Here is a 17,981-nt window from a genome sequence, read left to right on the forward strand (position 1 = left end):
GCTGGATTGGTTCCTCCAAAGCCCTGGGGCTCTCGGACCAACCCCCAGAAACAGCCAGAGCCAACAACTACAAAAATAAAAGAGTTTATTTCCTATCCAAAAGTGAGCCCAGGGTGCTGGGTGGGAAAGGAAAGCTGGAGACCAGGGCAGGTTTTTGAGAAGTCCAGGTCCTGAATGAGACCAGGTGGATATGGGGAAGAACAGGCTTGGCTGGAGTCTGGGGTTGGGGGCAGGATAGGGAGTGATTCTGGGAATGTTTTGAGTTGCTGGCAGCAGAAGAGACCACCTTGAGTGACAGCCTGTAGAGAGACAGAAACAAATGTTGACAGACCCAATCCCATGGGGAGAAACAGACATTACTGGGCCCCCCAAACACCCAAAGGGCACAAGACTTGGGAACCTACTTTAAGGTAGGGATTGCAAACTCCAATCACACACAGAGACCAGACAAAGAATCCAAACAAGAGAAGCTAACTAGGTATCAGGAGATGATCAAGAAATGTGGGAACTGCTATAAACCTAGCCACTTAGGAGGCTGGGGCAGGAGGATTACAAGTTTGAGGACAGCCTCTGTAGCTTAGCCAGGCCCTGTCTCAAAATAAAATAGAAAGGGTGGGAATATAGTTTATGGTAAAGCACCTCTGCATTTAATTCTCAGTATAGGAAAAAAAGAAAAAGAAATGTGGAGCCACAAAGAAATGGGGACTTTAGATCCCATCTAGAGAGAACAGCTGTACCAAACACCAGGTGATTACTGATTATTGACAGATAGATGTTGGCAAAATGTGGCCAGATGTCCTACATGTTTTTTAGAGAAGCTAGAGTACTAGATTTTCATGTGATTCTGTCTTGATTTTTAATGTTGGCAGCTAATTTGTATTTTTGAAAAAACAAAACAAAACAAAAAACCTCTGAGAGCCAAAGAATACATTTCTGGTGGTATCAGTTGGTTTCCTGTGTGTGCTATGGGATGAGGTGGGCCCCTCCAGTCTAGGCTGACAGTGGGAGGTTTAAAGTGTCCTGGGTTGCTTAAATACCAACCAGAACCTGAAACCTAACCCTCTCAAAGTGACACTGCTCTCAGGGTCTCCAGCAAAGGATCCAGGAACTGGGACAGAGACCTCACAGGGTCACTGAGCTGTGTCCCAAATGGAGTTCTACTATCTGTCTCTCTTGCTGAGTCCTGAACTCGCCTCAGCCTTCGTTTCCCAGATTGGATCTGGGGCCCCTACCCATCCCCACTGCTCCCCAATCTCTACCTGCCTCTAAGTCCTGGAGAGAAAATAGGACATCTCATCTGCCCAGCCCAAAGGCACCACAGTCCATCTCATGCCTGCTGGATTCCACGGCCTCAGGTGGCTCCCCTCACAGAGAAAGATGAGGGAAGATTTGGAAAAGGGAACAGGGTCGAGGTGACCACGCTTTGTTAAAAAGTCCAGAGAATCCAGAGCCAACCAGACCAGCTGGTGGCTGCTGACCCCGAGGCAGGAGGCCAAGGGGCCCAGCTCCTCCCTGGATAGCAGGCAGCAATGCCCACCCCAGACAGGCCTGGGCCTGGGGCCGGGGTCAGTGGAATGTGTCTGACCTAGACTGGTAGCTTTGCCTCAGAAGGCTTGGGGTAGGGGGTGAAGCTTCTGGCGTTGGGGAGGGTCCCAGAGGGTCAGGCTCTGAAGGATAGGGGGCCAACATGGAAGGTCTCAGGTCCATCTCCTCTGTTCCCACACTGGCCGGGCAGTGGACCTCAGCAAGCGTAGTATCCTGGAGGTTGGGTGGTGGTCCAGACACACAAGGAGAGATGTGTGGTGGTCTCTGCTGGGGATAAGGAGGGCCCGGGGGCCAAGCTGAGACTGCTGGGTGGCCTGGGGGACCCAGCCTGGCCTGCAGCAGGCCCATCACGTGCCGCAGCTCCTGGCTCAGCTGAGACACTTCCTGGTTGAGGCGGGAGATCTGTTGAAAACACAGCAAGTTGTTTCACAGGTGCTACAACAATAACCAGACACACCTCCCCTCCCCCTACAGTTTGCAAAGCTCTTCAATAAAAGATCAGGCCACCCTGGGAAGAAAGCAGGGAAGGGGTATTTTTGGACTAGAGGTAAATAACCCAGGCTCTTTCCAAAAAGGATTTTGGGCAGCAGACACTGCTATATTATCCCCTCTCCCTTGCTTTTACAAGATGTAGAAAAATGTGCTCAAAGAGACCCATGTAGCTGTGAAGCAATAGACACATCAAGTGAACCCATCACACGAGCTCAAGTGTTTACATCAATGCTTTTCAAAGTAATGAGTGCAGAATCAATTGAGAAACTTATCAAAATGCAGATTTCTGGGCCTCGCCCTAGACAGCCCAAATTGGGTACGGCCCAGGAATCTGCATTTTAACAGGTGGTTCTGAGAGATACTCAGGTTTGGGAACCACTTGCCTAGAACCTTACAAAACAGGGGCTGGCCTCACTCAGGGCCCAGGACCCTCTCCAGCCCAGGCTCCACCCTCTGGAGTGCCTGCTGTTTGTGAGAGCCCAGGGAGAAGGAGTCCCAAGGGCTGGGTCTGTTCACTCTGTCCTGACAGCACTGCAATCTCTTGGGGAGGAGGTAGAGGTAACACCTTGACATAGAGGATCTGGGCTCTTCCTTGTCAGGACTCAGTCATCTGGGCCCAGATCCTCAGGCCTGAAGACCTCTCAGCCTCCCTGTTCTCTGGCCCCAACATACATAGCTGCTAGACCCTCATTTCCCAGAGTTGGGTAAGGGAAAAGGACTTGAGTATCAGATTTAGTTGGATGGCCCCAGGCAGGAGAGAGTCCCGTGGGGGCCAGGGAAGTTGGAGAAGAGGTCCTTTTTCTTTGCAGGCTGGAAACCCTGAGCTAGTTGGAGGGGTCACCAACTGTTACTGAATATCTGTGATGAGCCAGGGACTAGACCAGGCACATATGCACTCTCATCCTTACAACTCTGGGAAAAACATGTTATTATTTTTCCCATTTTTTAGGTGAGGAAAATGAAGTTCAGAGTGGTTATGTGATTCGCCCAAAGTCATCCAGCTAATGTGACTTTCTGAACTCCAGAGCCAGACTTGCTTTCCAATTCAAGGTTGGAGGGGGAAAGCCAGCCCCAACCCACCTCCTGGTTCAGCCTGCAGACCTTTTCCTTCACCTCCTCAGCCTCAGTGGCCAATTCCCGGCTGGGTCTGGTACCTGCAGAATGAGGTGAGGGAATGCAGGCAAGTTCATGAAGCATGAATATCTGAACATACAGCTTGGGTTAGACCCCTCTGTCACCAGGCAGGCAGGGAGCAAGAAAGAGAGAGTTCTGGGGTCAGGGAGCTGACCCTAAATTCCTTAGGCTGGTCGTAAGGCCCTGTAATTTCTCCCACCCTCCCCTGCTCTTCCATGCCTGATCCCACCCCCCAGTTCTACACATGGAGCTTCTCTCTGTCATCTGAACAAAACAGCCCTCCGGTTTGCCTGCCTTCATGTCTTTTAACAGTTATGCTGTTCCACCAAAGTCCTACCCACCCTTTAAGAAGCAACTCAAGTGTCCCCTCGTCTACTATTATACAGTCCTGTTCTTGTCTCAATCACGGAATTTAGCACCTAGTTCTAGAATTGTTTATCTATGTACACTGGTGTCTTCCCACTAGAAAGGGAGCTTCACAAGAGCAAGGGCTCAGTCTGGTTTATACGTGTGTTCCCAGGTGGCGCCTGACACAAGGTCCATGCCTACTGCATGTGGATGGATGGAGGGATGAAAGGATAAATGGATGGGTGAATGTGAGCTGAAGTGACTGCTGCCCCTTACCTGTAGAGGGGGCCTGCAAGCGGGGCCTTGGGGGCTCAGCCCTCCTGCTGAACCGGAATGTAGGGGCCTCAGCTGTGCTGCCAGAGTCCTCAATGCCATCCACTATCCTGAGGATGGGGCAGTACTCATCAGCCCCGTGGGGAAGGCACAAGGGCCAAAACAAAGCAGGCGGAGAGCGAATGAGCGAACGGGGCAGCAGAACCGGGGAGCTGGGAAGAGCAGTGGTCAAAGCAGGATGGGGCTGTAAGCTGTAGTTGAAAGGGTAGGGTGGGCCAATGGGGCAGAGATAGGAAGGAGCACTGGTTGGAATGCTAGGGATGGAGGCCATAGAAGGTTCTGGAAGCCATCAGGGATATGGGAAAGGCAGGGAAGGCTGGCATCTCACCGGGGACTGAGGTCCGGAGGTCCAACGGTTCCCAGTGGGGGAATGAGAAGCTGGGGAGGCTTCCAGGCAGTAGTGCACCTGGGGGGGGCATGGGGGGAGGGGCTCTGGCCCCGGCCAGCCAGGGCAGGGGAAGTTGATGGGGACAGGGAAGGAGAGGAGACAAGGGCTGAGAAGGGGGGCAGCTCTTCACCCAAAAGGCTGACCAGAGAGCCCCGGGGCCGTGCTGGGCTGAGATTGGGCAGCAGGAGAGGCCGGCGGGGTCTGGGACCACCCCCAGACTCCGTGCCACCCTCAGCTTCTGTGATAGATGGTAGAGTCTTGTCTGAGGAGGAGCCAAGACTGTCCGAACGAGGCTATGGACAGAGGGTGCAGCCAATGTCACAAGAAGGTGAACAACGGACCCCTTGACTAGGTGGTCACAGCCTTTTCACTACCACATGCTGCCCCCCCTTCCCTTTCCCTTCTCCCTGCATCAGAGAAGCCAAGGGAAGGAGGCCTCACTCCCCACCTCTTCCCAGAGCAACCTCACCCCCACCCAGGAAGGAGGGTGTTACCTGGGAGAGGCGAGGGGATCGGGAAAAACGGCTAAGACCCTGTGGGGACATGGGGGGGATTCAAGTTAACTCCCACCTCCCCAGTTCCCTAGTGCAGCCCCTCCTAGTCCCACCCAACAGTGTTAAGGGGTTGAGAACTGTGGGGTCTTTTTGTGGAATCGAGTCAGACACCACAAACTCTGACTTGGAGGAATCCTAAGTAGCAAAGGGAGACTGAGAAGTAGCAGACAAAAGCCCCTACCAAAGGTTGGGGCTGGGGATATAGCTCAGTTGACAGAGTGCTTGCCTCACCAGGCCCTGGGTTCAATGCCCAACACCACCACCAGGAAAAAAAAAAAAAAAAAAGCCTAGGGTATAAAATCCAGGCCAACCCTGCCTGAAACAAAGTAGGCTCAGGAGACATTGGGACAACAATGGAGAAGAAGAGGCCTCAGGGTGGTGGCAACTCAGGGAGGGATATGAAGGAGAGGCACTGTGGAGGACTGAAGTAGTGTGGGTTGAGGCCGAGGGGTGCTCAACAGACATGGGCAGCAGAGATGGTCCAAGGGCTGGTGATGGCCAATGCAGCAGTGGGTTGGAAGATATTAAGCAGGTAAAGAAGGTGCCTGATGTTGAGAAATGACATTTTCAGGGTAGAAGGAGATGCCTGAGCCTCTCTGAGGCTGAGGGAGATCTGCTTTGAAGGAAGGGAACTTGGAGTGGGTGGAGGCCATAAGAGTTCTACATACATTGGTGTCAGAACCCTGGCGCAAGTTGAAGGTAAGGTCCCGGGGCAGGCCAGCCCGGAAGGCAGCCCCGTACTCAGGATACAGCCGCAGGACCTCAGCCAGCCCTCGGCTGCTCAGCTGCTGCAGGCCACAGTAGGTCAGAGCTTTCACGTCAGCGCTGGTCTTCAGCACACAGCTTGGGCCTGCTCCCGACCCAGTCTCCTGCCCAGGCTCAGGGATATCTGCCCCAATCAGGTCCCCCTTCCCTGTGGGTAAAGGATGGGGACAGTCAGCTGGGGCAAAGGAACTAATAGGATATCAGTGGGAGGTAGTCAATGGGTTAGAGATGCTCAGTGCATTTGAAGGATGGTCGAAGGTGGGTCAATCAAGAGGACTGGTGAATATAATCAACGGAACTGAGAAAAGGTTGAATGAAGAATGACTGGTGAGGTTGGGAGAAAAATCTATGGGGATGTGAGCTGGAGGAATGATCAATAGAATTAGGTGATCAATGAAGAATGACCAGAGAGGTCAGTTAAAAGGAAAGGTCAATGGAGTTTTGGGCCAACAGGGAAGGGGCAATGGAATTGGGAAATGGTACAATGGTAAAGGATTGATTGACTTGAGGGACAGTCATTGGAGAAAGATGGATAGGTTGAGGGACAGCCAAAGGCATTAGGAGAGAGTGGGAAGGGAATGGTCAAGAGGGACGGTAACAGGGTGAAAAGACCCAGTGGGCTCCTCAACTGCATTCCAGATATCCATTAGAAGCATCCCATTACCTAGACTCCTGGCCATCCCCAAGCCCTGTGGAAAGTTCCATGGTAGGTGGTGGGTGATGAGGGGTCCTCACCCAGGATGGCCAGCACCATGTTGTCTCGGAGCACCTCCAGCGAGCCGGAGCAGACGTAATAGTGTGCCTGCAGCGCATCCCCACAGCGCAGCAGGTACTCGCCCGGAGCACAAAACGAGGTCTTGATGTGCAGGGAGAGGGCCCGCAGGCAGCCCCTGCTTGCTGCTCCAAATAGCGGTAGCTGCAGGATCTCCCGATTCAGGTGCATAGCAATGTCAGCTCTCAGCTCGTCTGGGAAGTCACGCAGTAACTGCATAAGGGGCATAGGTCATTCTGGCCATCCCCCTGCAACTATTACTTGAGTCTACAAATGTGTTACACTGTCTTCAAGGCAAGGGTGCCAATTTGCCCTTGCTTTGAAGTCACCCATTAGAGATCTTCAGGAGATTTTCGTGTGTCTAACCTCACAGGTGCTTGCTGATGACCTTCCAACCTCACTTCTGGGACAGAAACCAGGCTTTATCCCTTTTGTCCATTGCATATGGCTACCTACACACATTGGTCCCTCATGTGTCTTGGTTACTGAACCCTACAAAGTCAAGAGCCATCCATGGTAGGAATGGCTTCAACTGGAGTCAGGAGACTGAGTCAACTTTGCTCTTAAATCCCTGAGGACTTTGGTCAATCGATTTCCTCTCTCTAGGCCTCAGTATCCCCATCTGTAAAAGGATGACGCTAGATCTTGAACATTACCAATGATCTCCCAGGGCCAAACTTACTGTCTATATTTTTGTCCTCATATTATTGCCCCTTGGCCACTCTGGTTTATTGACCTTTCCCTCTTGTCTCCTCTGGGTCCTTGAAGGACTCCCTCCCATTTCTCTTTCCATCTCTCTGGCTGCCCCTTCCTTGTTTCCTCCCAGACTCCTTGCTTGGCTCATCCCTCAGCTTGCTTCTCACTTGCCAAGATCTCCCTGCATCATGGCAACCAGCTCCTGGCTTCCCCTATACCTGTGAGTCCTGAGCCCCAACATGGGGTCCAGACCTATATTTCCAACTACTCTCTGGGCAACCTCCACCTGGATCTCCCACAGGCACCACACCCTCTTCGTGGCCTAAGCCTGGACTCTCACCCTCACTCCTAAGCTCAGTCTTCCTCCTGTAAAGCATCCACCTCACCCTTCTGTCCAAGCCAGACAACTGGGAGTCACTGTGAGTTCCTTTTCTGCAACCATCTGGAAACCACCCAGTCCTAGGGATCCTTCCCTCAGAAGTATCATACCAACTAATTCCCTTCTTCGTCCCCGTGCCATGTCCAGCCTAAAGATTCAGCAGGATAAAATTTAAACTCAAAGCCATCCATGCGCTGAGGCTACAGCCTCCCCAGTCCCAGCTGACACTCCTTCCCGCCTCGCCCCCACAGCATTCGCACACTCCTGAAACCTCTCTCAACTACTTGCAGTTCCCTGAAGGAACAAACTCTGCTCTTTCACCAATGCTTCCTGCTCTGTGTTCCCATTTTCTTTTCTTTTTCTTTTTTTGCCTGGAATGGCCTTCCTGTTAGAAGGCTGATTTCCTTCTTGTTCTTTATGATGTCCCCTCTCCTGGGCTACCTTCCTTACTCTGGGCCCAGACCCAACAAGGGCCCTACTGCACCAACATCCTCCTGCATAGTACTAGCCACAGCCTGGTTTTCTGTTTACCCATCTCCCTCTGCCACCATTCTAAGGACAGGGGCTGGATGTAATCATCTCTAACCTCCCTACTTCCTGCACTGAGGTCCCAGAGCAGGTGCTCAGGAAACATGGTCTGAGTGGAGAATGGCATTAGTGCAATCCAAAGCTCCCTTTTGGCTCCCATATTCAAGTGCAAGGGAAAAAGGATTTGGACTTAGTTTGGGTGCAGTGCCTTTGGGAAGAGCACTCCCCTCCCTGGGCCTTATCTGCCTCCATTCCAAATCTGGAGAGGCAGTGGCCCAGTTCCCCCTGCACTGCCACATGTAGGACCTGGGCTGAGACCGGGAACCCCCCAGCTGTACTACCTCATTGGCGTCGATGCCACTGTTGACCGCCCACGTGGTCTGGAAGTATTCAAGCATGCGCTGCTTGAGGGGGCGCGGCAGGCGGTGCACACGGATGAAGTCCTTGAGGTCCTTCATACGACTATGGTACAGCGAGCGGCGTGAGTACATGCGCTGGATGATGGCTGTCACGTTCCCGAACACTACGGCATGCATCAGCGCTGCGGCAGTGATAGGCAATGTGTCAGGGGCCGCCACCCCTGAGGTGCCCCCCCCCCCCCAGGTAGCCTCCCGATGCTCTCACACCCATCCTGCCCTGGAAGGGTCTGCGAGTCCAGGAGAGCAGCAGGCTCCCGCATGCCCAGCTGGCATTGGATGCAGGAAATAGGGGGGTGGGTCACAGAGGCGTCAGACTGGAGGCTCCTCCATGATCCCCCCATTAAGTCATGAACTTGGGTTCCCCATTGGTTCAAAAGAGGCCACGGCTCTTTGTGGACTCAGTTGTGGGCACTGAGGAAACGTTAGTGAAATGAATACACCACGGTCAGGACTCGAGTGGACAGTTTGCTGTCCCTGGGCCTCAGTTTCCCCATGGGCACACAGGGCTTTGCAGGGACCCCAAGCATGGTGGGCTTGTGTTCTCACCACCAATGAGCATAGTGCAGATAGAGAAGATCTTCTCCGCGTCGGTGTTGGCGCACACGTTGCCGAAGCCCACGCTGGTGAGGCTGCTGAGCGTGAAGTAGAGCGCAGCGATGTAGGCGCTGCGCCGCGACGGGCCGCCCGCCGAGCCGTTCACGTAGGGCACCTCCAGCCGCTTGCCCAGCTCATGCAACCAGCCTGCGGGTGGAGGGAAGGAGGGAGGCCCGATGGCGTGAGCGGCAGAGAACCGAGTGTCCCTGAGCTGCCTGTGCTAGACCTTGGGCAAGTATTTACAGAGGCAGAGGAAAGCAGGGCCCGTTTTCGAGGGTTGCCACAGAAAATAAACAGAGCAGCCTATGCCCGGGCATCGCCAGGGTGAACTGGCTACAATCGCAGTTCAAGGCTACCACTCCCTACACTTCTGACTGTTCGGGTGCCCCTTCAACTCTTTGCTGTGTGCCTCCCTGCCGTGGTACAATCTAGAGGGGATAGAGAATTAAGTAAATCGTCACCGGTTTGCGGAGAGTTACTGAAGCATAGGCTGTGTTAAGAATCATAACAGATGAGGGAGAGCCAACTCAGTCAGCAGTTGGGGGTGGGGATTCCTGAGGGTTACCTTAGGACAGGGCATTTTGCTTGAGATTGCAAGGAACAGAAAACTCACCTAGGTGGAGAAGAGATGAGAGAGAAGAGAGGGCAGATCCCAGGGAGAAAAACATGTTAAAGGCCCAGAGAGAAAAGCAGTAAGTCTTAGGTCCAGGAGGGAGGCCAGAGTGGCTGCAGCCCAGAGAGCATGGGACACAGGGAGGGCCGTGGGAATAGGGGGTGCCGGGCTGTCCAGGGAGTGCAAAGGGTGTGGACTTCATTTAAGGGCAGTGGGGGCCACTGGAAGAGTCCAAGCCAAGGGTGCAGCAAGTCAGCATTGATTCTTGGGAGACCACTTTGGCTTAGTGAGGAGGGTAATTGAGAAGGGATAAGTTACCAGCAGGGAGATAGTAGGAGGCCATTGTAGAAGCCCAGGTAAGAGAGGGGGTGAGGGAAGGGGCAAAAAAGATGGGGAGAAGAGGCCAGACCCAAGGAATACTGAGAGGTAGTATCTGACATGGTGGGCCAGGTGTGGGGTGAAGGACAGGAGGTATCAAGGACAATTCCTCAAGATCTGACCTGCCCTCTAGGGGAACATTGAGGGCTAGCTCCTGGTCAGTGGCCTTTAAGCCTAGATAAAGAGGAAGTGATAGGGACAGGCCAAGCTCTTTCTGAATCTTTGCATATGCCACTTCCTTTGTCCAAAATACACTCCCCCACCATCAGAGTGTTTCCCACACTGTGTTTTGGTCACTTATCGCTGACTTACTTCCCTGCTATACTGAGCTTCCTCGAAAGGCAGAGCCCTTGACTTTATTCCCATGCCTGATCCAGAAGGAGCATGTATGCTGAATGAATGGGGGATCGTGGTTTGGGGGGTGGTGAGTCCTGGTGGTATCAGTTTGGGGATCAGGCGGGACAGGTAGGAAGTCTGGGGTTGGTGGCTCACCAATGTCCCAGAGCAGCGGGTCATTGGCCTCCATCTCCCGGCGCCCGATGACATACCAAACGCAGGCCATCCAGTGAGCAAGGAGTGCAAAGACGGACATAAGCAGCGTGAGCACCACAGCGCTGCACTGCGAGTACCGCTCCAGCTTCTGCAGCAGGCGCAGCAACCGCAGCAGCCGCACTGTCTTCAGCAGGTGCACCAGCGAGGTCTGCAGGGGTGAGGGTGGTGGCCCCGGGAGGATGTCATCAGGCACGCCTCCTCAGAGCCCTCACATAGCCCTGGGTCCCCACCCAGGCCCTTCCTGCCAAACACCCTGGAGACAGGTGAGGCTGCAAAAAGAAAAGTATCTCTGGTGTCCGGAGAAAATAGCCAGGAAATGCAGTGGGGAAAGAGCATATTTAGCCACCAGGTAAGGACTTCCTGTGTATGCCAGACCCTGTGCTAAGCATCTGTCGTTCTCATAAAAAAAATGTGTGCTTTTGGTTTGATTATCATTGTTCCCAATTTGCTGATGAATAAACTAAGGCTCAGAGAGGCTAATGATTTGTTCAATGTCACAGACAGGAAAAAAGGAGCTGAGACTCAGATATTGGCTGACTGACAGCAAAGTGGGGTGGTTCAGGAGCCAGTCCGAATGATCTCTTCAAGAACCCTGCTCAAAGTTCCAGTGTCCTAGGCACCATCAACTGTGGGCAAGAGCTGTTTGTCACTGGTGGGCAACTGACACAGAGAAACATGGTGGGGAGGGAACAGGCAAGAAGTTTCAGGACTAGAAAAGGTTAGGGACCCTTCCCTCTGTGGATCAGCTGCAGATGACAAGGAGAGCAGGGATTGAGGGTTCCTGGGCTAAACTAGAGGTGGATGGAGCCAGTGGCTATTAGTCCGGGTCCTGTGAGCATTCACTAATACTACCCCAAGTGCTATTATTATTATTATTATTATTATTATTATTAAGCAGTATTGATGCTTGAACACAGGGCCTTGCTGTGCTAGGCGAGTGCTCTACCACTGAGCTATACCCCAACCCCCAGACTCCTATTTTCATTATAATAGTTATTACTTCAATTTGCTCTTCCAATCTTGGAGATGGGAAGCAGGTGGGGGCTCATTTTGTGGGTGAGCGCAGCTTGGCAGCTGGAGCTGGAGGCTCTGGGATGTGATGTGAAGACCCCTACTGCCCTAGCCGGGGCCTCTCCAGGAGCGTTCCCCACAGCCCCGGCCCTACACTGCTCCTGGACCACCTCATGCCATTTTCTCTCATTTTAGGTGAAGGAACTGGAAAGGAGTTGGCCTTGTTTCTCCCGTGTAAGCCATGGGCTCTCCCCAGCCCCCAGAGTTCTTGGCTCCAAATTTGAGTCCTTTAGGGATTCTCCCAGTCACCTGCCCCGGGGGCCTCACACCTTTAAGAATCCTCCTCGGAATCTCTTCAAACTGGTATGTCCCTGGTTTAACTCTAAGTCTCTGGCTCTGTTGGTGCCTACACCTCCTCTATTTCCACTCTCTCTCTCTCTCTCTGGCCCCTCAGCATTGATTCTCATCTCCCCTAAACCACTCACTTAGGTACCCAGGTTACCTGGGAGGTGGGTATACCAGACTACTAGACTTGGAGTCTGAAGATCTGGTTCTAATCTCCTGCCTGCCACTGCTAACTGTGTGACCTCCAACAAATTGCTTAACCTTTCTGAGCCTCTTGTCAACACCTGGAGAAGACAGACAAGAGAACCTTTCCTGAAGAGTTACAGTGAATCTCTCATTTGATGATATGAGTGAAAGTAGTGAGCTCTAAAGTGTTCCCGAAGGTATCTGAGAAAGGAGGACTGCGTGAGAGAAGGGCAGAGGCTCCTGCAGCTCTGGCTCTCCCCTAAGGACAGCCATCTGCCAGGCTGACACTGCCTGGTGGGCACAGAGGGATGGATGCATGCCTGGGGATGGGTAGGGAAGCCCTGTTCAGAATGGCCGGAGCCTTGGGGAGACTTACACACACACACACACACACACACACACACACGTGTGTAGGAGCATGCACACACATGTGCACTGCCAGGAGAAGAGGCCCACAGCCCGTTGGCGGCTAGTTAAATCCGGCTGCGTGTAGGTGGTTTCCTGCTATAGCTGAGTGCAGCAGGGAGAACACAGGGAAGCTGCTCTCCACCTCCCCTCCCAACAGCCAAGGGGGGCCTAGGGACACAGGGTGGGACTGCCTCACCTGGATTCCAGGAGACCTACTATCTGCTGACCTGGTGTGTGCCAACCACTTAGGGCATCTCCAGGCAGTCCCAGGTGAGGACCCAGGTCCTGGAATGCTGGGTCTCCAAACCCACCCCATAGCCTCTACCTCCTGGGCCTGACTTACTGCACTCCCCCAACTGCTCTCTCTCCTCGTCTCCTGCCAGCCAAATCCTACTCACGGTTTAAGGCCTAGCTCTGCTCCCACCTCCCTCAGGAACCCTGCCTGCCCAGACCACCCCAGCCTCTGCCCAGTGGGTGCTCCTGCCTCCTGGGCACTGGCCAGCTTTCAGATCATGTTTGCACAGGGTCATGTTCCATCCTGGATCTCCAAAGTCAGTCCAGTTCCCATGCAGCAATACCCGGCCCCCGTCTTCTACTCCCATTCACCCTCTTCTGTCCCTGATGTCCCCCTCACCTACACAGAGACTTGGAGACTAAATCCTTGTCCCTTTTCCCCACAATGACCATGCCCCACATAGTGCTTTGCAGACAGCTAAATGCTCATCATTTGTTTGTTAAATAAAAAATGTGAAAAGTACCACTCATCTGGCATCAGACCAATGCCGCCTTGGTAGCCATAGTTAGCTTTTCATTTGTCTCAGCTTCCCTCAAAGATTGTGAGCTGAGCTCTCCAAAAGCACAGACCCTCTCAGATCCTTTCCAGTACCCAGCCCAGTACCTACAGCAGGTGGCTGATGAAAGTTTGCAGATGGGTTGATGGGAAGGAATACATCTGAGTTTGGGATTGATGCTTTATTGGGAGATTCCATGCAGAAGTTCAGAGGCTAGGGCACATGGTTGGATGGGGGTCACTCACCACGGTAATATTGAAGACATAAAGCAGGTCAAAGGGCAGAGCGGCGATAAGATCCACAAAGAACCAGGTGGCTAGGTAGTGGAGGCCAATGGAACGAGGAGCAGAGATCACCTGGCCGGATTGGGACACATAGGTGGTACGGAAGTTCAGGATGATATCTGAGGGAGCAAGAGGTTGTTACTAAGCAGCCTTGGCCTGCAAAAGCAGGCCAAAGGATCAAGGGGCTGGGGAAGATGGGAATGAACCTTGGAGAACCCAGTATGGAGGAGGAAGCAGGAATGGAGAAAGATTGGGCTCTGGCTGGTCCTTAGAAAGGTGAGGTCACAAGGCTGAAGGCTACAGGGGCAGGGCACACAATCAATGAAAGACCCAGAAAGGGATAGGTCTGGGTCCTGCAGGCCCACGATAGAGGGAGGCTGTGTTGAATGGTTCCCCACAGCCCACCCTCCAGGGTCAGCAAGGCAGGGGGTCTGACCCAGGATGAAGAGCATCTCCACAGCGATGTCACTGACAAGGGTGTGTCGTGAAGTGATGGGAGTGTCGTCATCGCTTGAGAAGCAGACGTTGTAGGGGACGGTGACCGCAACATAGAAGGTGGCAAGGAGGATGAGACCATCCCAGACAGCCTTGGGGACGCTGTAGTGGAGGAGGAGACAGCGGGATCCCCCCACGGAGGCCACCTTGTACTCAGGCACTGATGGCTTTGGCTCAAACACATTCTAAAGGGAGAGAGATGGCAGTTGGGGACTCTTAGGGGGAAAAAGAGCCAAGGCAGGGGGAAGGGAGGGGCAGGGGATGGGGGAAGGGCGATGGTGGGTATTTCAAGGGCAACCATGAGAGTCTGAGATAGAATGTGTGGAGAGAGATTCTGAGCCTAGCACCTGACATTTCCTTCTCTCTGTTAAGCTACTGCCCAGACCCCCTTTTTAACCAGTCATATTTTGTGGGGAGTATCTATAAGGATTGACTCTCACCCTACTTGAGAATGAGGTTATGACAAATCGGATGCAAGCCCTAGCTTAAAGGGTCACTAATTCTCCCTTAAATTCCTCCTGGGTTTTGGAGTCCTGGTGGGTGACGGGCATGTCCTGAGGGGAGGGGAGGCTAGCACCACGTACCACACTCCCTAGATCCTTAACAGACTGTAGAGAGGAGACTCCATCCCCTGGCTTTATCAGGATCTTTGGAGGTGGTGCTCAGGGCAAGATGCCAGACCCACAAAAACGGGGGCTTTCTCCCTAGGACCACAGCAGCTTGTGATTTTAACCATTTCCCCACCCAGCCCACTGATATAACCTCGTTGTTCAGGGTGAGATAATGTAATACTGCTAGAGCCTCATCCCTGTCATATCACTGGAGAAATGTCAGTCACCTAAGGAAGCAAGGAGGTGTGGGGGACTATGGGATGGAGCAGAGGGTAGTATAAGGGAAGTGGGTGGACAGAGGAATGAGCCAGTGGAGAGAGACTGCAGGCAGGGAAACAGGGAGACAGTAGCAAGGAATTAAGGCTGGATGACTTGGCAGATGTTGGATGGGGGGGACTCACATTATTGGCCTTGATGCTTCCCTGGCCCCCGCGACCAAAGTGACCAGTCAGTCGGTGTAGGACAGTCCGGTTCTGCCTCCTGGTGGACCGAAGTTTTGAGCTGGCTCCCCTCCGACCAAGGGAGTTTTCTGTTGGGAAGAAGGGCATGGAGATAGGTTGGGACACATCTCAGGATGCTGTGTGGGAGAGGTCTTATGTGACCTTAAGCAAGGACTTCATGCCTCCTGCCCAGGCTTGCAGTTACCATGATTACTGTCCCCATGGGCTCCTGGAGGGTCAAGTCCTGGGCCTCCACTTTGAGTGATGTCCTTGAAAGAAAAGAGGAACAGCACAACTTCCCCCATCTCATTCTTGATGGGCATCATGTCCAGGAGACACCAAAAGGCTGAGCCTGTGGGCATGGAGAGAGGGAGGGAGGAGTGAGTAGCTTCATGCCACATCTTTCTCCCTGGTCCCCCATGTTTGCTGGACATAGTCAAAGGCCTTCTTTGGAAGGTTTACCTTCCTTTTGGGAGATGGAAGGGACCCCAGAGATTTTGTTGATTATTTTTTTTCATTTTCCAGATAGGGAAATAAAAGTCCAGAGAGGGTTAGGAATGCACTCAGTCCCATAGTCAGCTTGTAACAGTATGAGGAGCGCTCCTAGGCTTCTACTATGCCCAGTGCACTCTGGGTGAGGTCTGGGCAGGGCTACAGGGCTGGTTGGGCCTCTCACCATCCTTTCTGTAGAAGCAGATTTCAGCTCGGTGCTCCTGGTGGCCCTCCAGGGCTTTGTGCAACCGCTGTAGGGCTGGCTCACTGGTCTCTGGGCCATAGAGGAACCGGCAACTGCAGGTTTTCTGCATGACCTCAGTACGGCCGTAGCCTGTGAGTTCACAGAAGCCGTCGGAGCAGTAGACGATGGGAAAGCCTCGTGGACCCTGTGCGTTGGCCAGGAGGAAGTTGCTGTCTGTGGAAGGTAAAGGTCAAGGTAAGTCCAGGCCAGGAGAAGAACTAACTTCCGATGGGCCCCAAGTTGTAGCTAGGGGTCACTGAACCAGCTTCCTGGGCTTCCATGTGGTTCCTGATCCTCCTTTGGGATATTCTGAAATAAGGACAAGAGATAGATCAAAGGGATAAAAACTCAAGCCTAGAAATGAGGCAGGGATACTAGAAGGTTGGAGAAGAAATCCCAAGAGGCCATGTGGTCCATCCCCCTGCCTTCAAGCTGGTGAGGTGTGACTGTAGAAGGCAGCTTAGCATGGTGGGTAAGAGCATGGACTACAGTACACTTCCCTGCCACTTACTGACTGTGACCTGTGTTAATTACATTTCCTGTGCCTCAGTTTCCTTATCTGTAAAGTGGGACACAATGTACCTTCCTTGCATGGTTGTTGTGAGAGTTACATCAATTCATTCAGGGAGGACATGCCCTGGCATTTAGTAAGTGCTACTGTGAGAAGGTAAAATGATTCCCCCACATTCACTCAGCTTTGGAAGGACATCCATAGCCACCATCCTGTTATGCTATTATAGGGAGCAGGGCAAAGATTCTGATGACATCACACCCTTTTATTGTTAGGAAACCAAAAGGCAGAAATTTTCCAAACTCATAAATTTCCTTAGTGTGGGGGTAAGACAGTGATGAGAAGTGTCCTCATTCCTGTCTTCCAGGAAAGGTCCACTTTTAAGCATTCCTTTAGCTATTTTCAGGGGATCTGCCCCCACTGCTCAAAGTCAGACTGGGGAGGGCAATGAGAGTGGCATTTCAGCAACCTCCAGAAGCAGAACCTGAGCTGGCCCCCTCTTGCTCCAATGGGTGGGAGGTTGTGGGTCATCCAGGGACACAATCACTTGAGGGATGGACCCTAAGACACAGCTAGTTCTGGGGCCTTAGGAAAGGTGACTTTCAGGGAGTGGGATGGCTGACGGGGACACTAAGGGTGCCCGGGAGGCACTGGGCCCTGGGCGCAGCCTTCTTCTTCCATCCCAGGGCCCGTTGCCTCGGTGATGGGCGCTATGGAAACAAGGAAGGTGTGTGTGGGGGGGAGGCGGGTAGGGCACCGGCGGCTCGATTTCCGCCCTCGGGTACCGTTCCGCCACCCTCCTGATCCAGGTCAGGGTTCCCTAGGCGGGCAGGGGGAGATCTCTGGGCTTCAGAGTAGAGAGAGGGAATGGCTGGAGAAGAGGCCGGAAAGGAGTTGTGTGGCTGTCCAAGGTGCTGAACCTGGAACCCGAGCTCCGGTGGGCGAGCTGGGAGTTCCCTCCATCGCAAGGACCGCCCCCTCCCGCCTCATCCATCTTAAACACAGACGCCCCACGATTTGGAGGCGTGTGACCTTAATCCATGCTAGGTCCTGCCGAAGTCTGATCTTTTCACCTTTTTGTGGGGTAAAAGGGAGCTGGAATCGTCTAGGAGTCGTCCCTAGAACGCCCGGCCACTTCGTCTCACCTCCAGGTCTCAGATAACCCCCCATACACGCCTCCAAGCCCAGCTCTGCCCGGAAGTAGGTGATTCTCAAATCTTCTCTCAGTTTTGCCGCCTATAGAGCCTCTGGTGTCTCCAGTCACACCTCCTAACCTTGACCCTCCCATCTTCCCTGAGCTCTTGGCCCTTTCCCCTCCTCCCCTCAAAGGGCGCTCCGCTCCCTGTTTCTTCACCAGGCTTCAGGAGTCCCTCGACCCTTAACTCCATTCTCTCTCCTCGACTTCACCATATCCAGGAGACCTGACCTGGCCCTAAGGATACTTGACCCCAGCTTGAACCTCCAGCCGCAGCCTCCGCCCCACTCACGCGTGCCGTCAAAGCGGGTGGCGATGGTGTCCAGGAAGGTGTTTTGCGGGGCCAGCAACCCCTTCATGACCGGCATGGCCTCGGGGCGAGGGTTCGAGGCGCTGAGCGATCAGCGCGGCCGGGCCGGAGGGGGCGCGCTGCCGGCGGGACCTGGGCACCCCATGCGCCCGCCTGCCTCCGTCCCTC

At 53.4% G+C, this 17,981-nt stretch overlaps 1 protein-coding gene across 1 annotated transcript; it reads right to left on the reverse strand.

Moving 5' to 3' along the window:
* Positions 1 to 68: 68 nt before the first annotated feature.
* Kcnh4 (potassium voltage-gated channel subfamily H member 4) lies at positions 69 to 17,981 on the reverse strand. The gene is made up of 17 exons (XM_046446538.2): positions 17,796 to 17,981; positions 15,738 to 15,971; positions 15,267 to 15,413; positions 15,023 to 15,150; positions 13,952 to 14,195; positions 13,477 to 13,634; positions 10,431 to 10,638; positions 8,900 to 9,094; positions 8,276 to 8,475; positions 6,295 to 6,544; positions 5,463 to 5,707; positions 4,735 to 4,773; positions 4,181 to 4,533; positions 3,796 to 3,902; positions 3,118 to 3,191; positions 1,260 to 1,947; positions 69 to 299 (listed from the first exon to the last, which is right to left on the reverse strand). Exons 1-16 carry the CDS (start codon positions 17,869 to 17,871, stop codon positions 1,567 to 1,569), a joined length of 3,039 nt encoding a protein of 1,012 aa, XP_046302494.1. The 5' UTR covers positions 17,872 to 17,981; the 3' UTR covers positions 69 to 299; positions 1,260 to 1,566.

The sequence above is a fragment of the Marmota monax genome, unplaced genomic scaffold (genome assembly GCF_021218885.2).
Source record: "Marmota monax isolate L192 unplaced genomic scaffold, Marmota_monax_Labrador192_F-V1.1 WCK01_AAM20220418_F8-fsc00346, whole genome shotgun sequence".
NCBI classification, from domain to species: domain Eukaryota; kingdom Metazoa; phylum Chordata; class Mammalia; order Rodentia; family Sciuridae; genus Marmota; species Marmota monax.